The 26,429-nt window shown below is 29.4% G+C and overlaps 2 protein-coding genes across 2 annotated transcripts; one reads left to right on the forward strand and one right to left on the reverse strand.

Annotated features, from left to right (window-relative positions):
* The first annotated feature begins 1,038 nt into the window (after positions 1–1,038).
* Positions 1,039–19,288, forward strand: LOC110617624 (protein TSS). Its single transcript, XM_021760544.2, has 23 exons — positions 1,039–1,490; positions 1,599–1,660; positions 1,806–1,898; positions 7,551–7,623; positions 8,314–8,694; positions 8,793–8,857; positions 8,955–9,086; positions 9,325–9,366; positions 9,457–9,981; positions 10,067–10,224; positions 10,496–11,012; positions 11,235–11,297; positions 11,402–11,503; positions 12,849–13,169; positions 13,258–13,350; positions 13,433–13,534; positions 13,642–13,746; positions 14,644–14,777; positions 14,987–15,170; positions 15,962–16,093; positions 16,182–16,294; positions 16,643–16,721; positions 16,802–19,288. Exons 1-23 carry the CDS (start codon positions 1,421–1,423, stop codon positions 18,887–18,889), a joined length of 5,634 nt encoding a protein of 1,877 aa, XP_021616236.1. The 5' UTR covers positions 1,039–1,420; the 3' UTR covers positions 18,890–19,288.
* A 248-nt stretch (positions 19,289–19,536) lies between these two features.
* Positions 19,537–25,579, reverse strand: LOC110617625 (heptahelical transmembrane protein 3). The gene is made up of 4 exons (XM_021760545.2): positions 25,060–25,579; positions 24,880–24,972; positions 24,704–24,782; positions 19,537–20,382 (listed from the first exon to the last, which is right to left on the reverse strand). Exons 1-4 carry the CDS (start codon positions 25,305–25,307, stop codon positions 19,705–19,707), a joined length of 1,098 nt encoding a protein of 365 aa, XP_021616237.1. The 5' UTR covers positions 25,308–25,579; the 3' UTR covers positions 19,537–19,704.
* Positions 25,580–26,429: the final 850 nt, after the last annotated feature.

Raw genomic sequence — 26,429 nt, forward strand, 5'->3', positions numbered from 1 at the left:
GGGTTGGGGGAGTCGAACCTTAGACCTCTCAAGGCTATAAAGATGCACTTTCCACCAGGCTAAACCTCGGAGTGCTTATAGCATGTTAAATATATATATACGACTAGCAAACAAATATTAAATCTCTACCAATGAAAAAATTCATAGATTATTCAACATATGGATTTCAATACATAGGCCATAATCTATGTTCAAGCATAATATTTTAGGACAATCAATTTTATCAATAGTTTTTAACATAATCATATGAATTTAATGCGAACTATATTAGAAATTTCACGGTCTATATGTGTTTCTTATTTAGAGAATCAAAGTGTTCTATATATTTAATCGATGAAAGTTTATACATACTAAGTACTAAAATCCTTCTTCACTTTTTTTATACACTATCTTAAATATTTTTTTTTATACTTAAATTTTTTATTTTTTGAAAAAAGTTTAAATTGGTTCATAAACTATACAGTGGTGACTAAAATATAAAATTTTCTTTTTTCATCTAAATTTACTCATAAACTATCAATAGAAAGTTAAATCAGTCTAAATAAAACTAAACAAATTAAATAAAAATAAATTTAGACAAAAAATAAAATTTAATTTTTTTCCCTTTATATAATTTAAAAGTAAATTTAATCTTTTCACTTTTTTTTTTACTTTTTGCTATTTATATTATTATTTCATATAATTATTTTTGACTTTTTATAATAATAAATGGTTCCATAAAATATTTTAAAAAATATTCAAATAAATATAATTAAGATGATTGGGACACTTGGCACACAATCATAGGCTAGGAAAATATCAGCGAAGAGGTAGCCAAGTAAAATCCAGCAGATCATATAGATAAATGATAATAAAATTAATTGCTTCAATCTTTACAATGACAAACTTCCAATTTCCAAGTCTAGAAAGATGGTTAAAAGTGAGAGAGAGAGAGAGAGAGAAGTGATGAGGTGTTGTAAAGGAGAGACAAAAACACAAGGAAGAAAAATGAGTGGTCTGAAATTGTTTCATAACCTTATATTCTTCTGTGTGCTTGTGTTTGAGAAAGGTCTTGGCTTACCTTATCCTATCCACCTCTGTGTCTGTCTCTCTCTCCATATCCTCTTCTTTCTTTCTCTCTTTATCTCTTTCCCTTCACTTTCCTCTCCCGTTTTCTCACTACGTAAATTTTCTTGGCTTTCCTTTTATATCAATTGAGCTTCTTTTTCTTGATTTTGAAAAAACAGTACTGTTGACTGAGTTCTTGCTGCCGGGATTGCGTTATTTATTTATTTATTTATTGTTTACAAAAGGGGAATTGAAGTAACAGTGGAAGGAGAAAAGGAAATCTGTGAAGAATTGTGCATGCATAGAGAAATTTAGTGTGGAAATTCAAATTTGTTAATTAGCAATATATATTCCCTCAGATTTTTGAGAAACAATGGCTCCCAAAACTGGTAAGGCAAAACCACATAAAGCCAAAGGAGACAAAAAGAAGAAGGAAGACAAAGGTTTCTCTCTGTTCATCTTCTTCTTCTTCTTCTTCTTATCTTCTTCTTCTTCATTGTTATATTGGCTTTTGATTTTCTGATACAATGCGAAACTTCCATGGAGTGCAGTTTTACCTGCTGTTATTGAAATTACAGTGGAAACACCAGATGACTCACAAGTTACCCTCAAGGTATTTAATTAATCTGGAATATCTCTATATGTAAATAATGCAATATTTAATTAAGTTGGATTTTATTTTTTGAGTTTATTATTTTTATAATAATATATTATCTTAATTACTGTTGGTTGAATATATGTATGTATGTGTTTTGAAGGGTATCTCAACGGACAGGATATTGGATGTGAGAAAGCTCTTAGGTGTCAATGTCGAGACATGCCATCTGACCAATTTCTCTCTATCTCACGAGGTAAAGCCCTTTTTACAATTGTTTTTTTTCCCCTTTTTTTTTTAAAAAAAAAAAAATTAAATTCCTCATATATATATATATATAGAAAAATTGTAGATTTTATTTAATATATAGTTCATAGTTTTATCATATTATAACAAGATTTTAATGATTATATATCTAAAATATTCACTAAAGTTTTATTTAAATTTAGTATATTTTATTTATAAAATTTAAAAATTAAAAAAATTTTAAAAATATAATAAGATTAAAAGAATACTTTTAAAAAAATATTTAAACAAAATCCTTTCTCTGATTCTCTATTTGCATGAGAAGAATGAATAATGCAAAGATAAGGAAGGATCAAAAAGTGAAAAAAAAATTGTATGATTTGGAAAGGGATATAAATGAATAGGTTCTTACAACAAATTTGAGATGCAAGAAAAATTGGCATTTTTGGCTTTATCTTTATTTGCACTTTCTTTATCTCTTTTCAAATATAAATACATAAATTACCGTAAGGCGATGTCTAATTTTATTCAAAGTTTCTGACTCTATTTATCTAAACATTTTGATTTCTCTCCCGTTCATATTAAGAATTTCGCAAATTTTAATTTTATTTTTTTAAATTTTTTTATTTTAAAAGAAAATTTTAATTTTTTAAATTTTATAAAAATCATTTTAAAGAAATTAAGAATTTTATAAAAATTTATTTAAATTCTTTTTTTTTATAAAATGAATCATGTTAAATAAATGATTTATGATCCAATATGTTTTTTTTTATATAAAAAAAATAAAATATATTTTTTAAAACTTTTTAATACTAAAATATTAAATTTATATTTTTTAATATTATAAAATTTTTTAATAATCAACATTAATTATTTTATTATTTCCTTCATCTCATAATTTCTTTTCACTTTACTTTTCAAAAATATAATTTTTTATTACATTTTAAATTATACCCACATTAAAAAATATTAAATTTTATTAAATATTAAAAGATATTTTAAATACTTATTTTAAAAATTATATTTAATAAAAAGTTATTTTAGAAATAATATAAAATTAAATAGGATTATAATAGTAAACTTGTCATGTGAAATCCAATAAAAAACTCGTAATATAATTTGACAAAGAATAAGGTTAAGATATTTTCTAAAAAGTTACTCTACCGCACCTTTAACCAACTAATATGATTAAAAATGAATATTATTTCCTAACCAACCAATGTGATTAGAAATGAAAATTATAGAGCGATAAACTAATTAGAAACACTACAAGAAAAACTTTAATAAGTTTGCTAAATATGGAGAAAAACCAAAATATTATTCATAATATCATATCTATTTATTTTTCTATTATAGCTGCTATCTTAAAGGGTGTTTTTATATCCTTCACACTCTACTTTAATATAAAAAGTTGTAATTACAATATAAGAAGGGTATCTAATCAAATAGTCAAATTTAAATTAGATTAAAGGTCATTCTCCTAAATTATATTGGAGAAATCTCTTTCTTAAATGAGTTGTATGAATTTAGCTTCTAATTTAGAACAAATTAATTTAAAATAAATTGCACCAAATGCTAAAATACCAAAATAACAAAATTGACTTAAGTGCAATTCGGCTATCATACACTATGCGATCTGAAATTATATTGCGCGTCCACATTATTGAAGAGTGTGTTATTTATTTCTTTATTCTCCCATACTTCACAAATATAATTCTCATATCGTATGCCTTAAATTAAGCGATGATTACTTGATTTCTCATGATTTAAAACTTTTCATATTAAATTTTTGAAGAGTATGAATATTTCAATGCACAACTTGTTATTCAAAAGTCGTACCATTTCCGTACTTGTATCATTCTCTTCTTCCTCAAAAATATTTATCCTTGAATTTTCAACCATAATGACAAGGAAATGATAGACATACATAGATCATCTTTCAATTCAGTATGAAATTTCACGAATGAAGCATCAAACAATTAAAATGATTTTTTTTACTCTTCTTTTTTTTTTCAAAGTCTCACACAATTAAAATAATTTTTTTCAATGCAGTATGAAATTTCGCGAATGAAGTACTAAACTTTGAAATCTCTCTTTTTTTTTTAAATTAAATAATTGAAATGATTTTTTTTTTCTTTACTCTTCTTTTTTTTTTCAAAGTCTCACACAATTAAAATAATTTTTTTTCAAACTGAAATAATGACATAAAACTAAAATTAAACAAAAATAAAAATAAAACTTATGAAATGGATAAATATAAATAAATAGAAATTTATCTATCACTGTACTCTGATACCAACTGATGCGGAATCCAGAATTAACTCATGATTAGAAACTCCGTCACATAACTTGACAAAAAATAAGGTTAAAATATCTTCCAAAAGATTACTTTACTACACCTCTAACCAACTAATGTAATTAGAAACGAAGATTATGGAGTAAAGGTTGCTCTACCATACACATAACCAACCAATGTGATTAGAAACAAAGATTATGGATCAGTTAATACAGAACTCAGGATTAACATGTGATTAAAAATTTTGTCACACAATTTGACAATGAGCGAGGCGAAGATATCTTCCAGAGGTTGCTCTACCACATCCTTAACCAATCAGTGTGATTAGAAATGAAGATTATGGAGCGAACGTTGCTATACTACACCCTTAATCAACTAATGTGATTAGAAATATAAATAATCAAGCGATTTCAACTTGAGAACGTCATAAATTTTTTTTAATAAGTTAACAAAGTATGGAGGAGATTCATATTAGAACGCTATAAAGTAGAATCTTGATAAATTGTTAAATAATGGAGAAGAACTAAAATATTATTTATGATATCATCTTTATTTATTTTTCTATCGTGACTGCTACCTTGAAGGATATTTTTATAGCCTCTAGATCCTAATTCTAATGTAAAAATATATAATTACAATATAGGAAGGACATCTAGTCAAATAATCAAATTTAGATTGCATTAAATATCATTTTTCTAAATTGTTTTTATGAATCTCCTTCCTAACTGAGTTGCACGAATTTAGCTTCTAATTTATGTCAAATTAATTTAAAATAAATCTCACAAAATGTTAAAATACCAAAATAATAAAATTGGCCTAAATGCAATTCAGTCATACATGTATTACACGATCTGAAATTATGTTGTGCGTACATATGTTTTGAAGGGTGTGTTGCTCATTTTTTATTCTCTCATACTTCTCAAATATAGTTTTCATCTCTTATGTCTTGAATTAAGCGATGATAACTTAATTTGTCATGATTTCAAACTTTTCATATTAAATTTTTGAAGAGTATGAATAGTTCAATGCACCACTTATTGTTAAAAATCATATTATTTTCGTGCTCATATCAACCTAGAAAAAAAAGTGGATGATAATTTTAAAATAATAAAAAAATAAATAAAATTATGAAAGGAATAGAGTATTTTAATTATAATAATAAATTTTTTAATATTAAATATAAAATTAGTATATTATTATTAACAATTAGAAAATTATTATTTAATATTTTTAGTTAAGAGCAAATTTAATCTTAAATTGAAATTTTCGAGTAAATTAAGTTAAAAACTTAATTTTAAATAAAATTAGATATATTTCAGAATTCGGGAGTAAAAAGTTAGTTTTCTTCTTTGTATTATTTAGAAAAAGTTAATATTAGTTAATGTGATATAAGAAAACTTATTAATTAATTTTTTTGATTTTAAAGAATATGAATAATAATAAAAGAAAATTATAAATTATTTATATTTTAATAAATATATTTTAAATTATAAAATTATTATTTGATAATGTGATATATATATAAAAACTCATTAATTAATTAGTTTTTATAGTTTGAACATATCTATTAAAATGTAAATAGTTTAAAATTTTTTTTCTGTTATCATAAAAATTATATTAAAATATTTTTAAAATTTTATAAATTTTACTAATCACTCTCTGCATTAATTTTAACTCTTAAATTTTATATAAAATTTAAAATATACTAAATATGAAAAATTAATTAATATATATTTTATAAAACTGAATCATTAATTAATAATTTTTTATATTATAAAAATTAAATAATTAATATTAATTAATATATTTTTTAAAATTTTAAAAATATTTTAATATATTATTTAAAATGAAAAAAATTAATTAATGAATTTGAGTAAACAGTAAATTTTCCTACTATTTACTTCTCTTCCCCTTCTGGCAAACGCGGCGTAAGGAGAGCCTAATAAAAGCGTACTTTTGGGGTGTCAGATTGGGAGATGAGGCTCCTTTTGTATGTTTGTATCCCATGATTGAAGCAACAAGTTGTGGGTGACAGAGTCTGGTCCCACTAATCTTTTTTCTTGATTTTTCCACGAGATCCATGGAATTTGTGGGGCCAAAGTCAATGGGTTATCAATATTTCATTTTTTATTTTTTATAAAAAAAACTCAAACGCTGAATTTTCTGAAGCAATGTTAAGATTTTACTATTCTGAATAATTTCTCCGTCCGTAACTTGAATTTATTTTACTTTTTTATATATATTATAAATATAATTTTTATTAATTTTTTAATTATATTTATTTTAAATATATTAAATTTTATTAAATATTAAAAAATATTTTAAAATTTTTAAAAATAAAATAAAATTATAATAATTAATTTATTCATTATTATAATTTAAAAATAAAAAATGAATAATAGTTTTAAAATAATTAAAAAAATAAAAATTATATAACAGATAAAATATTATTTTAAATAATACATTTTTGAATCTTAAATTCTCAAAATTAACGATTTCGATCTCTAAATTCTTTAATAAATATGCACAGTGTTTAATTTCATAACACTATTAAATTTATTTTAACAATTTTATTTCCAAAAATTATATAATAAAAATATAAATACAAAAGCACAGATTTTATCCATCTTTTATTTTTATATATTTTTGTAAAAGAATTTTAAGCATCATTTTGATTCAAAATAATTTATTTTTAGGAAAATTAATTTTTTAAAAATTACACCTATACAAAAGTTATTTCATAAAAAAATAATTTAAATGCATTTAATTGATATGTTAAATTTTTATTATAACTATAAAAATAACATAATATTCTCATTCTGAATCTAAGTATAATTAAAATATAATATTCAATTTAATAAAAAAATTATATATTGACTAAATACTTAAATTTTTAAAAATAAATATTCAACTCACATAATAATTAATATATAATTTTTTATGATTAATAAAAATTATCAAAATTATAAAAATTATTTATGTCTAATTTAATTAATTAATTTATTTAAATAAATATATAACTTAAATAAAATTATATCATAAAAATTTTGCACCTATCATTATCTATCAATAAACATAATTTTTAAATTTTTATTAATTTTCAATTAAATAAATAATTATAAAAAAATAAAATAGTGAATAAAAAAATAACTTAAACTTATTTGAGTCAGGGTACTTAAAAAAAATAATACAAATGAACTTTTCAAAAAATCATGGAATCATATCAACTAAATAAATTAACAAAGTTAACCTCCTTTACTAAATTATCCGTACAAACATATCCTTGAATTTAGTAAAATTTATTTTTTACAATTAAATCAAATAATTCCTTGGTTACTAACCGGAAAGACCTCCACTGCTCCGCAGGTACGAGGACCAAGACTCAAGGATTCAGTGGACATCGTCTCTCTCAAGCCCTGCCACCTCACCATCGTTGAAGGTAATCCACACAAATTCAATATTTTTTCAGAAAAATAAATCAAATTAAGGGTCAGTTAGTTTGCGGTATTTTCCGTAGAAAATTTTCACTAGAAATTTTTTTTTAATAAACGAAATAATTTATTTTTATTATTTAATTATAATTTTAAAAATATAATATATTAATAAATTTATTTAAAAAAATTTTAATATAAATTTTAAATTATAAAAATTTACTTTAAATGAAGAAATTATTTTTTAAAAATGATTTAATTTTTTAATAGAAAGATATTTTCTATTAACTGAATTTTTTAAATATTTTAAATATTAAAAAAATATAAAAAATATTTTCTCAAAAAATATTTTTTAGAGCCTAAATTTTTATACTTTTACAAAGTTTTAGTAAATTTAATTTAATTTTTTTTATAAATAAATATTTAAATTTTATTTTAATAACTAAATAAGTTTTATATAATATAATATTATTTTTTATAATAAATACGGTTATTTTAATTTATAATATAAGAATTTTAATATTTTGATTAATAAATAATTTTAAAATTGTAGAAATAAATTTTATTATTAAAAAAATAATATAAAACGACTAGGACGACGACGACGGAATTAACCAGCAGAATACGTCCAGTAAAAATGATCATGATAATGGAATTAATTTGTATATTCTAACGAGAATTCGAACGTTCGGTTACAGAGGACTATACGGAATTGCAAGCCGTCGCTCACATCCGGCGACTCCTCGACATCGTCGCCTGTACCACCTCGTTTGGTCCATCATCGTCCAAACCAGCCGCTCGAATCAATTCGAAGGAGTCCAGTACGAAGGACACCGGTTTGACAGAGGCTGAACCGACTCAGAGTTTGGATTCTTCGGACAGTGGAAGCGATTCCAATACCAAGTTGAAAAGAGGAGGAGGAGATAAGAAAGCCGATGGGGCTAACTGCAAAATCGAGAAGGATGGCTGTAAGGACGTGGAGGAGAAGGGAGACACGGCGGTTTCAATGTGTCCGCCACCTCGGCTCGGGCAGTTCTACGATTTCTTCTCGTTTTCACACCTCACGCCGCCAGTTCAATGTAAGTTTTCAGTCTGCTTATTTATCGAGGTAAATTGCATATTGTCATAACAATGTTTTTCGTTACACTAATTATGAGTTTTGGGCTCAAATTTGCAGACATTAGGAGATCCACACGTCCGTTCCTGGAGGATAAAAAAGAAGACGATTTCTTCCAGATAGATGTAAGATTTTCTGTTTCGATTTTGAATGAATTTGGTTATTGGTTGATAATAGATTGAAAATAGACGCTATGAGAGTCAAAAAAATTGTGAATTGCAGGTAAGAGTTTGCAGTGGGAAGCCGATGACAATTGTAGCTTCGCGGAAAGGGTTTTATCCTTCTGGAAAACGTCTCCTTCTCTGTCATTCTTTGGTTTCTCTACTCCAGCAGATTAGCAGGACCTTTGATACTGTAAGTCTAATTCAATCCCACACTTATGTTACTTCCCACCCCCCACCCCCTCCTGTCTTTCCATCTCCTTATTGCCTGTGATTTTGCGGTTACATCTCTTCATGAATATGCTGATGGCAATTATCAAACTATAATATCGGTGGCTTTTTTTTGTATTCATTGCTTCCGTGAATATGGGCTTAAATTTGTTAATGTAATCATCATTTGGCATTTATCAAAATCTGATATTTGCTTGCAGGCGTACAAGGCTCTTATGAAAGCTTTTGCAGAGCACAATAAAGTAGGTCCCCCCCCCCCCCTCCTCACTCTCTTTCTTTATGTTAGATGTTAATGAGAGAAGTGTTTGTGATTTAATGTTTTCTGATTTCAGTTTGGGAATCTTCCTTATGGTTTTCGGGCAAACACATGGGTTGTTCCTCCGGTTGTTGCTGATAATCCATTTGTTTTCCCTCCTCTTCCTATTGAAGATGAGAACTGGGGAGGAAATGGAGGGGGACAAGGAAGAGATGCTGAACATGATCACAGGCATTGGGCAAAGGAGTTTGCAATCCTGGCAGCAATGCCTTGTAAAACGGCGGAGGAGAGGCAAACACGAGATAGGAAAGCCTTTCTGCTTCACAGTTTATTCGTCGACGTCTCTGTTTTCAAAGCTGTTGCAGCAATCAAACGTATTATTGACAACAATCAGTACTCTTTAAGTGATCCCACCCATTTGGTTTTGCACGAGGAAAAAGTGGGAGATTTGATTATCAAGGTGGCAAGAGATGTTCCTGATGCAAGTATAAAGTTGGATTGTAAAAACGATGGTAGTAGAGTTCTTGGATTGTCACAGGAAGAGCTTGCCAAGAGAAATTTACTTAAAGGCATAACTGCTGATGAAAGTGCAACTGTCCATGTCAGTAAAATACTTATTTTTAATGCTTATTATTTTGACTGAAGCAGGTTTCATGCATTGCTAAAGTCATCTTTCATTGGTGTAGGATATCTCTACTTTAGGTGTTGTGGTTATTAGACATTGTGGCTACACAGCTGTTGTTAAAGTTTCAGATGAGGTCAATTGGGAGGGGAAGCCTATTCCACAGGACATTGACATTGAAGAGCAACCTGAAGGAGGTGCCAATGCCTTGAATGTTAATAGGTTTGTCTATCAAGCTGATAATTTGTTTGCTATGTTCCCATTGACTTATTTGTCTATTCTTTCATTTGTTTTGTTTGTTATGTTCCCAGATAGACATGTATGATAGCATTTGCACATAAACACATCCTAAAAAATATCAGCCTTAGTGGCTTATAGTGCGTTACTTTATAAGAGCATCATAATTTATTATTTATTGTTTTGGCTATAATGCATTAACTCAAAAGAGCAGTCATGAGTTTTTAATTGTCATTTTCTTCAACTTACCTTCCAGCTTGAGAATGCTATTGCACAAGTCATCCACGCCGCAGTCATCTAGTATAGTCCAGCGAGTGCAGACTGGAGATTCTGAGTGTTTACATTCTGCTAGGTCTTTGGTTAGGAAAGTATTAGAAGATAGTCTGCTGAAGTTACAGGAAGAAACCAATAAGCACACTACATCTATCAGATGGGAGCTAGGAGCATGTTGGGTTCAACATTTGCAAAATCAGGCTTCAGGGAAAACTGAGTCTAATAAAACTGAAGAAGCTAAGCCTGAGCCTGCTGTAAAGGGACTTGGAAAGCAAGGTGCATTGCTCAAGGAAATAAAGAAAAAAATGGATGTCAGAAGCAGCAAAATTGAAGAGGGAAAAGAAGTTTCTGTGGATAATCCTAACATGAACAAGAACTTGGATGGAAATCAGAAAGAATTGGAGAAAAAAGAATTGGAAATGGAAACCATGTGGAAAAAACTTCTCCCTGAAGCTGCATATTTTCGCCTTAAAGAATCAGAAACTGGTCTTCACCTCAAGGTATGCTTCTTTTTCTAACATCTGTATTCTTAGATTTTTTTCCCCCATGAATTCTTTAAGATTAATGTTGCCAACTTGGCTCTTCAAGAGTTGAATGTCAAAATTGTGGGGTCATACAAATTTCTGATTTTGCATGTTTTATACACATGCTCCCATGTGCACACATATCCTGTATCATTTTCAAATTCATATATTTTTTTTCGGTGGTTACTGATTTTGCAGTCTCCTGGTGAATTGATTGAAATGGCACATAAATACTATGCCGATACAGCTCTTCCCAAACTGGTTAGTTGCTCCACAATCGACATATTTTCAGTTCTTATTTTCTTTAGATTCAAAATAAAAGATATAAAAGAAAAAGTTTGTCATTCATTATTTCAATTTTGCAGGTGGCTGATTTTGGCTCCCTTGAACTTTCACCAGTTGATGGAAGAACTTTGACAGATTTTATGCATACCAGGGGTTTGCAGATGTGTTCTTTAGGGAGAGTGGTAAATTCTCCATTATTCTTGCTTATGATCTTTAGACTTTGTTAAATTTTTAATGCCACCGCATAGAAAAACATATTAATGGTAGTATTTACGTTTGGTGCTTTGGTATAGAAAGAAGGGGAAGAAAAGTTTACCACCTTGTTTAGATATATCATGGGAGAGGAAGGAAAATATTTTTTGTTTTCCACTTTTTATTTCCCTTCCTTTATTTGAATTGGTGAAAGTAAGTAGTTATGAAAGAAATATACTTATTTTCCCTTGCTTGGAGAGAAATAAAAGAAATTAATAATATTTTATTGAAATTGTCATTTTTCCTCAAATTTATAAATTACATTTTTACAATTTATCTTTAAATTCGGTAAAATAGTTGATATTTTCCTTTCCATCCCCGCCCCTTCCTAAACCAAGAGAAATGGTTCTCTCTTATTATTTTTCTCAGTCAACTTAGAAATTTTTCTACCAAACAAGGCCATAATATGAGATGATAAAGGTTCAGTTTAGAAAGTCGTAACGTTTTTCTTTAAACTGAAATGTTTTGCAACTCTTTAGTTATGCTTTTTAGGATAATACCTATGATTCCATGTGTCGGTGCTTAGTAAAACATTATAGTTTCACTTTAATTAGTTTAGAAATTCATAATATTTTTCTTTATTGAAATGTCTTGCAACACTTTTATTGTGCTAATTAGACTAATTGTTTAAGTTCACAAACTACAAATTTCTGTTCACTTTATTACACTAATATTTGTAACTCTTCTGTTATGCCATCATTACACTGGGCTCTATGCAAACAATGAAAATTCCTGTAGATGAGTAGAAAGATATCTATGATGGGTAGGATGGTTGAATTATCTATGCAAGCTGATAAGAGAGATGTATTGAATTTGTAAGATTGAAACCATTGTTCTGAAATAACAAGGAAGGTGATATTCTAAATCGTATGTAAAGGGAAAGTTTTGGTTGGAATACTTCAGGATATGTTTGGCAATTATTATTTTCTCTATAGTACTGGTTGGTGAAAACCTTAGCCAATTTAGGATGTGTTTGGAGTCTATAATTTCTTACTGATTTCATGTTTATCCCTTCCCAATTAAAACCATCATGGTGTTTGATAAAGGTACTTGCGGTTGAGCTTCTGAAATTTGTAGTCTTATGCTGTTGCTTTACACAATTAATATGCTTTTTTTTTTCAATATTGGTGTACATCATTGTGATAAAAGTTTTACACTCTAGTAATTCTTGCACCAACTAAACATGTTACATAATTGAAATGCTCTATCAGAGTGGACTTATCTATGTAGCAGGATTGAGGATATGAAGCTTAATATTTTCTCCTGTCATTCTAGGTGGAACTTGCAGACAAACTTCCCCATGTGCAATCACTCTGTATACATGAAATGATTGTTCGAGCCTACAAACACATATTACAAGCCATTGTAGCTGCAGTTAATAATGTTGCTGACTTGGCTGCATCAGTTGCATCATGTCTAAATATATTATTAGGAACACCTTCATCTGAAAATGATTGTACGGAAATTGTAAATGATGATAAACTGAAGTGGAAATGGGTGGAAACTTTCCTCTTAAAAAGGTTTGGATGGAAGTGGAAGCATGAAAGCTGCCAGAATCTGAGAAAGTTTGCAATTCTTCGTGGCTTGTCCCATAAGGTTTGATGTTGTTCTTGCTACTGCATGGGATGCTTTAGGATCAGCGCATTCCATAATAATTTTATAATGAAGTCTTTTTTTTTGTCAGGTTGGACTTGAGCTTCTTCCTAGGGACTATGAGATAGACACTGCATCCCCCTTTAAGAAGACAGATATCATAAGCATGGTCCCTGTGTACAAGGTGTGATGCTGATAAATCACTTTAGAAATGTAATATCTATTGTAATTTTTAGGTATTTGACAGTGTTACTTCTTTCCTACAGCATGTTGCATGTTCATCTGCAGATGGACGCACATTGTTAGAATCTTCTAAAACTTCCTTGGATAAAGGTAAACTGGAGGATGCTGTTAATTATGGCACTAAGGTACAGGCACCCACCTCTCTCTTTATGTTGTCATTTTTTTTTTCATTTTTAATTTTACCTATGTTTGAAACCAATAATTAGAAAAAGTTTGCCATTTAATTTTGAAGGCACTGTCAAAACTTGTGTCAGTCTGTGGCCCTTATCATCGAATGACAGCAGGAGCTTATAGTCTACTGGCTGTAGTGCTTTACCACACTGGAGATTTTAATCAGGTTTTTCCTTTATCATGTTGGCATATTTTAATGCATTCTTCCTAAGAAAATATTTTGGCTCTTACTTTTTTTGCTATATTATGATGCTATATTTAATCTTGACTCAAATTTTGTTAATTTTCTAATCCATTGAAGAAGAATACCATATTGCTGGGATGTGTATGTGTGTAGCAAAGGATATTTTACTGATTTGCATATAAGTGAAATTAAAAGGAAGGCAAACGTTTATTGCAGATGGTTGGTTATCGCAGTTGCCTCATCACTGATGCCTGCCTTAATTTAAACATGCTGAGTTTGACTTCAGAAGATATGATAGCAGCTGTGACCTCTAACGGGCTCGAATATATATATAATCATTGTTTAGTGCAAAAGGATTAGATTGTTATTCTACTGACGACACTGTAGCATATTTTGAGCTATTTTAATATTAGGCACATCAAGCATGTTTTGACACCTAAATAACAGCTCTGCTCTTATTGGGATGGGATAGTTTTATTTTTCTCTGGATGCTTTCTCTTGTATTCTTATATTAATACTTGTGAGCATTACCATATTTTTCCTATGGCTACTTTTTAATCTTGTTATGAATTGTAATCATATAGGGGAGAGGATCCTCGCTTTGGGTTTTAATATGCTTTCACAATCTGAGAACCAATTGCTTTACTATCCTTTTGAATTAATCACAAGCCAGGTTTTCATGCATATTCTCTACTTAATCTATGTCTTATACAGCTAGATATATGCTTTCCATGATTACAATTATTTACTTAAATTGAAGTGTTGCAAAAGATTCAAACATGTCATCCAAATGTTTCCATGTTTGATGTTTGACAATTAACATGAATTATTGCATATCATTTTCAAATTCAATGCGCTAACTTCATTAAGTTTATTTAGGCAACCATTTATCAGCAAAAAGCATTGGATATTAATGAGAGGGAACTTGGACTTGATCATCCTGATACAATGAAAAGTTATGGAGATCTAGCTGTCTTCTACTATCGTCTTCAACATACAGAATTAGCCTTAAAGTATGCCTTATTTTCTAATCAGAAAGGTTCTTTTAGATAAATTTCATCTCATGCCGGTGTTCATTCTCAATCGCTTCTCGCTTACCTGAGAATTTCTCAATTTTATTAGATTGTGTTAAGCAAATTATTATTCATTCATTCAGGAGTGGATTTGGTTTGTTCACTGTCATTTGCAGAATGCCATTATGATTACCTTTTCGCTGTTCTAGGTATGTCAATCGTGCATTGTATCTTTTGCATCTAACGTGTGGACCATCTCATCCCAATACGGCTGCCACCTATATCAATGTAGCAATGATGGAAGAAGGATTGGGGAATGTCCATCTCGCTCTTAGGTACCTCCATGAGGCTTTGAAGTGTAACCAGAGACTACTTGGTGCTGATCATATACAGGCAGATACTCTCTCTCTCTCTCCCTCTCTCTCTTTCTCTCTCTCTCTCTCTCTCACCCACACACACGCACTCATAAAAGAAGGATTTCATAGGTAGGTTATTTTGAGATTTTTCCATTAAAATGTTGGATGATTGTGAGCTAGAAAACACTAAAATGATATGAAAGGTAAAATTGATAGATTAGAAGATCCTTTACGTAACTATCAGCACTGATAAGTTGGCTTGCCATTATGGCAGGTTCCTTTCCTTCTCATCAGGCTATCTGAAGTGATCATGCTATTCAATATTTAGAAACATGCCATGTTGGTTGAAACTACCAGTTTTCAGCTTTAGTTTGACTTAAATATTTGGCTTCTTTCTTGGATATAATTGAATGATTAGCCCAAGTATTTAATACCATTGCGTGATGTGCAGTTAATCATATTTTCTTCCCTGCTCTGTATACTGCCTTCAAAATGTGAAACAAATTAAATCAAATATGAAAAATGTTTGGGTCAGTTTTGTTAAAGGGCAGTACTGTTATTGATAAAATACTTTCCTTTTATTAAGAGCTTTTGAGGTTTGATGAAAGAGAATGATAAGATGAGATACCAAAACAGCGAATGGATGGGTGATGAATAATTTTCTACAAAACTTCAGTAATATGAGAAGCAAGATTAAATTGTAGATTGAATGTAATAATTCTGCTTCTTGAAGCAAACTACTTGGCTTGTGCGTGATTCATGTTCATTGTCTAGGGTGGATAATAATCTCTATACTTTCATGTCTTGACTCGTTTCTGGCATTTCCAGACTGCTGCCAGCTACCATGCTATAGCAATTGCTTTATCTTTGATGGAAGCTTACTCCTTAAGTGTTCAGCATGAACAAACTACACTACAGATACTACAAGCGAAACTTGGATCTGAGGATCTACGCACACAGGTAGTATCAAATTTTGATGGTCAATATTACATGTCAGTTAGTAGGTGATTCTTCATCCTTAAAAAGTATATATAATGGAATTTTGCAGGATGCAGCTGCATGGCTCGAGTATTTTGAGTCCAAGGCTCTGGAGCAGCAAGAAGCTGCACGCAATGGAACTCCAAAGCCTGATGCCTCAATATCTAGTAAAGGTCATTTAAGGTAATAATTGTAAGATCACAATGGAATTTATTTATGTTACTTTAGGTCTGATAAAATTGGTCATTTTGAAAAATTAGGCAAGTTTATATTATATGATTGGCATGCTGGTTCAAGTCTAAAAGTGTCCAGTTTTATAAAATGTAATCTTATGTTTTTCATAATTCAAATGGTTTTCTACAAGAGCTTTTAGTAGGTTCTCTTTTTGTTGTGTTTGTCTTTTGGAAATGATGTTATCTACTTTTGGAATCAAAATCCTGGCTACCCCCACCTCTTCTCTTATTGTAGTGCGCAGATGAATTTGAGTCTTTCCACAACTAATTGTAATTTTTTTTTCTCATTCTGGATCAGTGTATCGGATCTCTTGGATTATATAACACCAGATGCAGATATGAAAGCAAGAGAAGCTCAAAAGAAAGCTCGTTCAAAGGTCATAAACCTCTTTAGCTGGATCTATTCTTACATATTACTTGTGTTAACCTATTCTTTAACTAAAATTTCATCACACAGGTTAAAGGCAAAGCAGGCCAAAACTGGGAAACAGTCTCAGATGAATCTCAGAAGGATGAAACTTCATCACCAACCTATCCTGTTGTGGAGAATTCAAGTGATAAGGAAAACAAATCTGAGGTTCAATTTGCAGAAATTAGGAATGAGAGTACTGATTCAAGTCTCCCAGATCAATCAATAATCAATTTAAGTGATGAAAAAACACAGGAGGATGAGTCAAATGAAGGATGGCAAGAAGCTGTACCTAAAGGCCGTTCACCTACAAGTCGCAAATCCTCAAGGAGGCCAAGCTTAGCTAAACTAAATACCAACTTTATGAATGTGTCCCAGTTGCCAAGATTCCGAGGAAAGCCCACCAATTTTACATCACCAAGGACAAGCCCAAATGATTCAGCTGCTTCTAGTGGACCCAGTATTCCCGTTCCTAAGAAGTTTATTAAAAGTGCAAGCTTCAGTCCAAAGCAAAATAATTCTAGTGCCACTGCCGGTGGATCAGAGAAATCAATCAACCCTAAATCAGCTCCAGCTACTCCTGCTTCAACTGACCAGAATTCCAAATCAGCTCCGGTGGCAAGTTCTGTAAGTGTTCAGGTAGCTGGAAGACTTTTCTCCTACAAGGAAGTTGCTTTAGCTCCTCCTGGTACAATCGTGAAGGCTGTGGCAGAACAGCTGCCAAAAGAAAATCTTCCTATAGAACCAAGTCATCAGTTAAGCCAAAAGACAGCTACATCAGAGGATATTGTTGGTGGGGTGACAGAACTGAAAGATGCAGAGAAAGAAAATGTGAAGAACCCAGAAGGAGAGAGAAAACCACATAGTTCTTATGAAAGAAAAGATCCTATCAATGCAGAGCCAGAAACGGAGGGGAATTCAGAGATGATGGAACCACCGGAAGAAAAAAAATGTGTGCATGCTGATCACATAGAAAAAGAAGCCGTGGTACTTGAAAATAAAACTGCTAATATCGAAGTTACAAATGGTGCAGTTCTGGGACCTGAGAATTTAGACACTTCCAAAGAATCAAATGCCACTTCTCCCAAAAGTGGTGTGTTGGAAACAAGAGACTTAGAGAATTGCCTACCAGTTTCCCATGATCCAGAACCTTTATCTGTGCTATCTGAAAATGCAGCTTTGTTGCTAGAGAAAGATACTTCAGCTCCAAGTGAAAAACTAACAGATGAGAATTCACAGGATTTGTTCAAAGACTGCACAACTGATAAGCCAGTGACAATTGAAGGAGAAAAACAAGATGAATCAGAATCAGGAAAGGAGACAACAAAGAAACTTTCCGCAGCTGCACCACCATTTAATCCATCCACAGTTCCAGTTTTTGGCTCAGTTACCGTTCCAGGGTTCAAAGATCATGGAGGAATTCTTCCTCCACCAGTGAATATTCCTCCAATGCTTACAGTTAATCCTGTCCGCAGATCACCTCACCAGTCAGCGACAGCTAGGGTTCCTTATGGTCCAAGGCTATCTGGTGGCTATAATAGATCTGGAAATCGGGTTCCACGTAACAAACCTACCTTCCACAGTGGGGAGCATAATGGGGATGGGAATCACTTCAGCCCGCCAAGAATAATGAACCCTCATGCTGCTGAATTTGTGCCTGGCCAACCTTGGGTTCCCAATGGCTACCCTTTGTCACCAAATGGTTACTTGGCTAACCCAAATGGTTTCTCCATGTCTCCTACAGGCATTCCGGTGTCACCAAATGGATTTCCAGCATCATTAAATGGTACTGCAGCGGCTGAAAATGGCTTCCCAGCAACTCCAGTGAATTCAGTAGAAACACCCACATTGGTTCCCATTGACATAGGTGCTGACAACAAAGGTGAAGCTGGAGGAGAAACTAGTGCTGAAAATTCCCTGGCAGAAAACCAGCCGAGTGAGCAAAAATATCACGACAAACCAGATGAAATTGTGTGTCCTGAAACTGAAGAAAAGCCTACAAGTACAGTCCCATTGAGTGGTGAGACTGCTATGGCAAAAGAAACGTACAATAGCGTATTGATTGAGGAGAAGCCAAGCAAGTGCTGGGCAGATTACAGTGACAGCGAAGCTGAGATTGTTGAGGTTACTAGTTGAATGAACATGTTGATTTTTTTTTTTTCCTTTTTTTCTTCGATGTGAAGCGATTTCCACGCAACCCAGGCTCTATGGCAATGAAAAGAGAGATAATAAGCTGATATAGGTGAGGGAGGCCCGTGAAACGACTGGCAGAACTGTTATTAGCTTGACATAATCAAGTGTAGGCCTCGAAAATGTGAATATTTTGGGATACATTTTGGTTTTGGTGCATTGAGGGAGAAGCATCCTTGATGGACAGATTTGTGAATGAAAATTACCATAACCCTTAAGGATCTGTTAAGCAGCTCGTAGCTAAGTTAGCAAGTCTCTGTTTTTTCTATTTTTGTTGTGTCATTCTCCTGCTATATTTTTTGTTTGTTGTCAAACCAAAATAAAATAATCTTTGAAGTTCTTATATTTTCGTAGTTGTCCTCATAGCAATTTTATAGTCCTAACTATCATGATAACATAACGTTGGTTATATAACAGACTCTTAATTTGCAGGCCGTGAAATAAAAGTTAAGACCGTTACGGACAATTAATATTCTTTTATATCATATTCCTTTTCTTTCTCTTTTAAATTTTGATTTTCCTGCATATTTTTTATGTACGTTATCGTTACGTTATAACCGTTACAAGCTTGATTTTTTTACTCGCAGCCATAATTGCAATTTAAAATCATAGTCTGATATACAATGCAACTGCAGAAAATTTCATTCTAGTATTACAAAAGATATAGATAGGAGAGAAGAATAGACGTTTATTTAAGAATAAAATAAAATAGATAAGGTGAAAGACCCTGACACCACTTGTTAATGCGTAGCTGAGTATGCTTAAGATGAGCAGGTAGGTGATTTCCAGCGAAAATCCAGAACTACTAATATAGCAGCAGAATGAGCAAGTGCAGCAAGAACAACAAACACATGAAAGATCTGATGACTCTGTCCTGCAATGTCAAAAGCGCCAGGCTTCCAACGTTCTGGTACTCTAGTAACGTAAAACGCAACTCCTGCAACGTATAAAACGGCCATAAGTAACTCGAGACCGATGGATGCAAATATATGTGAACTGCCCCAGTGGATGGAAACTGCATGTACTGCTGGAATCACCCCTGATATCCCTATGATGAAGAACAAAGTAGCCCTGAAAGCTCGGTAACGAGGAGTAGAGAGAACAGGTGTGAGGAGGGTGATAATGGCAAGGATACCAACCACAGATATGGTGCTAATGTAAACGAATCGTGCCAAGGGATTGCAGTAGAAGACATAATATATTGGAGCTACGAATGAGGAAACAATCATAAGGGAAATTCCAGCATAATCTAGGCGCCAAAAGAAAAGGTTGAAGTGCTTGGAATGGCAAGCAAGAAGGTGGGAGAGGGAGCTGCAAACCAAGCACCCCATTGCTCCTGATAAGAAAACAAACCACGGCCATGTGGGGATAATTTCAAAACCACCTTGTTTATGCATGTGGAAAGTCGATTCTTGTGAAATGTGTCCCAAGTGGACATCCTGCAAGCAACAAACTCTGTTGTTAAGACTTGTCAAAATGCATGAAATTCCCTTAATACTCAGCTCTGCTTTTTTGTATATATGTATATGATAAGAGCTATTTAATGAAGGAAAATGCTACTATATGCAAAAATGGATGAATACATCACCGAACCTTTGACCTTTACACAAAAGTGTGCCAACTAATTTTTATGTAAATTTCAGATGTCAAAAGATACTGGGACTATAAACATGCATATATGAATTTATTACACAAAAATTCATAGGTGGTGAAATCATCACACTCAACCACAATTTTCATGCATAGACTTCATACGAGAATAATTTTCATGTGGAATAGCATCATTCTTCTAATAAATTTGCAATATGAGTACATTTTAGTTTTTTTCGCCTCTTACGCACATGCATATAATGTAATACTAGAGCCAGCCCTAGAATTCTAGAGAGAAAGCGTCTTTTCTCTAGAATTCTCCCCCATTTTTCTTCATTTTTTCTTCCCTCTTTTTGCTATATTTTTTCCCTAAAATATTTTCTTTAAACGGCCACTGATAGGTTTTTCATTGAAATTCATCAGCGGCTTTCCAATTTTTTTCTTTTTCTTTTTTTTCAACCTTCTATGTTTCCCTTCAATAATACTTTTATCCCCTTTTTCTTTTTTCTTTTTTTATCTCAAAATTATTTTACACTTCTGTTTTTATATTATAATAATATATAAATTAATTATTATAATTCTATTTAGTTTTATTTTATTTTTAAAAAACCTCTCAAAATATTTTTTATTACTTAATAAAATTTAGAAATTATTACTATCGTGCCTCTATAATTTGCCCCAATTAATTAAAATATTTCTATAATTTTAAAATTATATTAAAACACTTTTATACTTTTATTCCGATAACTTAAAAATGTATCCGTTATTTTTTATTTATTTTTATTGTTAAGTTTATTCTAAATAATTAAAAATACCACTCTAGTTTTAAGTTTTAAGATTACATTAAAATGCATTTATATTTTTATTGAGTTAATTAAAAATGATATTGATTAGTTTTTATCTATTCTGTTTTTAGTTTATTAGTTAAAAATGAAAAAAAAAATTAATATAAGTTGAATTAAATCCTTATATTTTTAATCAAAGGCCATATAAGCTTGATTTATTTATTATTATTATTATTATTTTCAATTAATCTCATGCACTTTTATTTAAAGGCAAAATAAGTTCAGTCATAAAATAATATTATTTTTATATTAAAATATTATTTTTATTAATAGTATTTTATTTTTACAATTTTTAAAATTATTTACTATCTCTATGTATTTTTTAAATATTTTCATGTTAATTAAAATACTAATTTCAAATTAAAAAAATAATATTTTGTTATTAAAAAATATTATATTAAGTCATAACTTATTTGACGATTATATAAAAGTATATGGGCTAAATTGATAAAAAAAATAAATTGAACTTAATTGATTTTTAAGTAAAAATATAAGGGTTTAATTAGACTTATTTTTTTAAAAAAAATTTACTCTAATTATTCTATTTATTAAATAAAATTCACCACCCACCCTTTTAGTCTGTCTCTCTATTCTCTCGCATCTCTTTTTATATTTCTCTCAGAAAATAAAAATTTATCATTACACGACCTGACAACTGATGAATCGTAGGTGAGTTTTATTTAATAGGCGGTCAATTTAGATATATAAAAAAATTCTTCAATTTTAATTAATAAAATAACGATAAAAATAGATAGAAACTAATTAAATGTAATTTTTAATTAATAAATAAAAAATATAAAAATATTTTAATATAATTTTAAAGTTAAGGAGAGTATTCTAATCAGGACAAAATATAGGGATATAATATCAAAACTGTTTTTAATTTTAACTAATAGAGTAATCGAACAATTAACATATGTAGTTTATAATTTATGAAAAAAAATATAAAGATATTTTAATATAATTCTAAAATTACAAGTGTATTTTAATTAGTTAAGGTGTATTATATTTATTATAGGATAGTAATTATTCTTAAAATTTAATATTTTTAAGATAAATATAATTAGAAAATTAATAGAAAAAATTATATTTTTTAATATATGTGAAAAAATAAAATTTATTAAAAATTATGAGGGGAAGTATTATATTTATTCTTTATCTATCTAGTACTAATTCTTCTCTTTCTATTAGTTCTTTTATACTATTTGTGAGGTTTTGTTTTCAATCCTTTGTGGGGACTTATTTTTCTTTTTTTTTTTTTTTTTAAGTAGGATTTTATCAGGTAAATTGATGTCTTCTTTGGTAATTGAAAATATATGGGTTGTTAATTATTTTTTGTTGGATACTTGAGATCTACTACAAATATCGATAATGATATTTTTTATCAATAGAACTACAGAGTAGTGCGGCCTGTTCCTCCATTAATACTTAGTTATATAAAGTCTTCTATGAGCATAAAGGAAACAAATTTCTGAAAGGAGTATAGTATTGCACAATGTTTTTTGACTGTACAAAATGAAAATGAAAATGTTATTACTTGAAACATTTTTTTTTCACTATCAACTCTAGACAAAAGTTCTCAATTTTCTTGTATTCTTTATTAATTGAGAAAAATTATCATGCACTTAATTGCTATTAGTTATTAATGAAACTATCAGGTTTATATATATATAGACAAATTATTTTAATGAGAACATCAAACTTTGATGCTCCCTTTAATTTGGTTCGTGACAGCGCACTCAAATCCTATTTTCTTATCCACGCCAATTCTCCCACTTCCCCTAACAACCTGCCTGCTGCTCTCCACTACGCCTAGGTTTTCTAAATCTAGGCAACAACTCTTACCATTCAACCTCTCCTAATGCTTTTGTAAATTTTCAGTACCATTACCCATAATTTCACTTTAATCATAAATTAAAATATTAATTTAACAAAATGAAAATTTAAAATTTTTAAATAATATCATCTTTCAATATTCAATTAATTAGAACTTATTTTTACCAATAAATTTTATTTATACTTCAAATTTTAAACTTAATATGTGATTAATGAATCATATAAATTAATTTTTTTTCCCATCATTTTTGTCAATTGTCGTAGCAGTCAGCAGTTGGCTTATCAATAATCTCTAAATTGCTATTAAATTAACCATTAATAATTAATAATTTAATAATAATAATTATAAATAATGTATAAATATTGAAATTCAAATTCAATTTATAGTTTCATGCTATGTACACAAAAATCGTGAAATCATTTTATTTAACTTTTAAATAATTAAAATGTGTTTATGATGATTCCTTGTGCAAATAATACTATACATAGTAACTGAATAGATTTTAGCGCCACGTTATGATAAAAAAGTAATTTTCCATAAAACAAAAGCCCCTTTATTAATTTATAAGCTATTAATAAAAAAATGTAATTCCATTATAACTCAAATAGAATTTAAAAAAAAAAAAAAAAAACTCAAATAGAAATATTATATTTCATTCTCATTAATCCCATAAAAATATATAAACCTTCTTTCTTATCTGTCATAAATTATAAAGCTTTTTATTATTTATAACATTTAATATGAATTGGAAAGTAAAACTTTTTAATTATATAAATAATTTAGTAATATTTAGTAATTACTTTTTAATCTAACAATATGAGTGAAGCATTTAATAAAAAATAAATAAAATTAATTAATTATATTTATTACATTTTTTAACTTATTTTTCATATAAATAGTATGTGTGTATATATATATGTATATAAATTAATTCTATATATTTTAGTGTATTAGATTTTATTTATATATAGATCTTAATAAAATAATTTTTTTATTAAAATGTAAAATTTAATTTTATCTTTTTTAAAGAAAAAATTATTTTCTCTAAAATAATTTAATGTTTTATATAATCAGAAAAATATTTTTTTTGATATTTTTTAGTCTATTAAATATAAAAAAAATAAAAATTATTTTATTAGAAAATATTTTTTATAACACAAATGAGCTTTAAAGTCGAATAATTTTTAGTGCGATACTTAGATACGGGCATTTACCATAAAATGGCACCACTAGTAGAGAAGGATAGCCTCTGTCCAATAATCAAATGAAAGAGTGTGCCCCACCTATCAAAAACGATAAGCCCTAACATTGACCATTGGATGTCTCATTGAGAACACCTCGGTTTCGGGACCCACACCCAAGGTCTCCCAATCAATCATCCCTCCCGCACATCTCTCTTTATCTTTCCAATTAACTAAAACAAAATAAATATGTTTTCAAGATTTTTTTTTTTATTAAAAAAAAAAAAGGAAAGAAAGTGGCACTTACGTTAAGCATGTGAGTATCAGAGACGTTGAACTCCTGACTCTTCATCTTCATCCCCATCAACGATTCAGAACCTTTTCTTCTGCGCAATCAACATGGACCATTAATAACTCGCACAGATTCCTAATGCTTCGATCATCAGTAAACAAATAACAGCAACAGATATTCAAAATTAGAACCTGGAGAAACCGTTTATGAATCCCCCCAGCTCCGTCGTCTCCACACAGCTCATCACCGTCAGCCCCAAAAATATCAGAAACCCTCCCAAATGCCTGCACCAATAACATCATCGTTACCATCATCATCGCCGTCCAAATTTCATGTGAATACACTTACATTTGCTTCAAAAAATTACTTACGTCCAGACATTGAGCGATTCGTTGTGCAGAGAGAAGACGCTCAAGAACGCGTCCTTCACCGGCCATTCGCACCGGTAGTAATCCAATATGCACTCGTTATCTTGTAAATACTCAGGCAAGTCATTGTATTTCACTAGTCTCCTCTCAAATTTCTCCCTCTTCTTCAACGTTGACGTCGAAATCACCTTCTCTTCTTTCTCTCTATCCATCCGCTCATTCGTATTTTTCAGCTTATACGTATTTTTCATTCTCTTGTCGCCAGAAAATTCATCTGAATCCTCTTGCCGGCTATTACTCCGCCAGTCCTCTACCCTCTGCGGCTGATCTGAATCTCGTGAGTTCCTTTTCTCTCTCCTTTGCACCAATTTAGTTATGGGTGTCGAGTAACCAGAAGCAGCGCGTGAGAACGTTTGACAAGTCCAAATATTCCTCAAGAAATGATAACATGGGCCGATACTAATTTGGGCGTCCACTGCTGCTTTGATAAATGATAATCGGTTACATTTTCATTTGATCTACTTTATCAAAATTAAGGAAACAGTTGCAATTTATTATTCGCTTATTGGCAGAAAAAGAAATAAATGTTTTATAAATTCGAATTTTATATTTTATTTTTTTACAATTAAGTCAAAATTTTAATATTAATATAAAATTAACATGAAATTATAATATGATACTTAAAATTTTATTTAATTAATAAAATTTTATTTTTAAAATAATTATTTTTATTTTAATCATATTTATTGAATTCAATCATGTCCTATTTTATTTATTTATCCATTCTTAATAATTAGATAATTGTGAAAATCAATTTTAAATTAAATTTAATATATATTAATTATTATTAAAATATTAAAATAATAAAATAATATTTTTAAAATAATTTTAACAATATTTAAAACTTTTTAACTCTTAAAATTTATACACATGGTTTTCAATATTATAGAATATAAATGTTTAATAAAACTTTTATTGAATTATTTTGTTAATACTCAATAATCTTGAAAATCATATACATAAATATCGAGAGCTCAAGCAAGCTTTAGATAGTAATAAAATTAAATTAATTTTTTTATTTTAGTAATTGTCAATAAAAATTTAAAATACATAATATTTAATTTAAAAATTAATTTCCACAATTCTTCAATTATTAAAGGGAAATGATATTAATGATAAAATAGAACGTGATTTAATTTAATAATAAATAATGACATAATTAAAAATAAAATATTTATTTTATTAATTAAATAAAATTTCAAAGACAATTTTTTAATTTATTATTATTTTAAATTCAATTTAATTTATTGGTTAACATTATTAAAATTTTAGATTTATTATTAAATAAAAATAAATTTAAATATAAATTTAAA

Source organism: Manihot esculenta, chromosome 6, assembly GCF_001659605.2.
Source record: "Manihot esculenta cultivar AM560-2 chromosome 6, M.esculenta_v8, whole genome shotgun sequence".
NCBI lineage: Eukaryota > Viridiplantae > Streptophyta > Magnoliopsida > Malpighiales > Euphorbiaceae > Manihot > Manihot esculenta.

Excerpts from the sequence above, each read along its gene's own strand:
- LOC110617624 (XM_021760544.2), top strand. The coding sequence starts at position 1,421 with ATGGCTCCCAAAACTGGTAAGGCAAAACCACATAAAGCCAAAGGAGAC. Across the intron at positions 1,491-1,598 it reads AAAGAAGAAGGAAGACAAAG|TTTTACCTGCTGTTATTGAA; the intron begins GTTTCTCTCTGT and ends CATGGAGTGCAG. Across the intron at positions 16,094-16,181 it reads CTGAGGATCTACGCACACAG|GATGCAGCTGCATGGCTCGA; the intron begins GTAGTATCAAAT and ends GGAATTTTGCAG.
- LOC110617625 (XM_021760545.2), bottom strand. The coding sequence starts at position 25,307 with ATGAAAAATACGTATAAGCTGAAAAATACGAATGAGCGGATGGATAGA. Across the intron at positions 24,973-25,059 it reads GAATCGCTCAATGTCTGGAC|GCATTTGGGAGGGTTTCTGA; the intron begins GTAAGTAATTTT and ends TTATTGGTGCAG. Across the intron at positions 20,383-24,703 it reads CTGATACTCACATGCTTAAC|GATGTCCACTTGGGACACAT; the intron begins GTAAGTGCCACT and ends TGTTGCTTGCAG.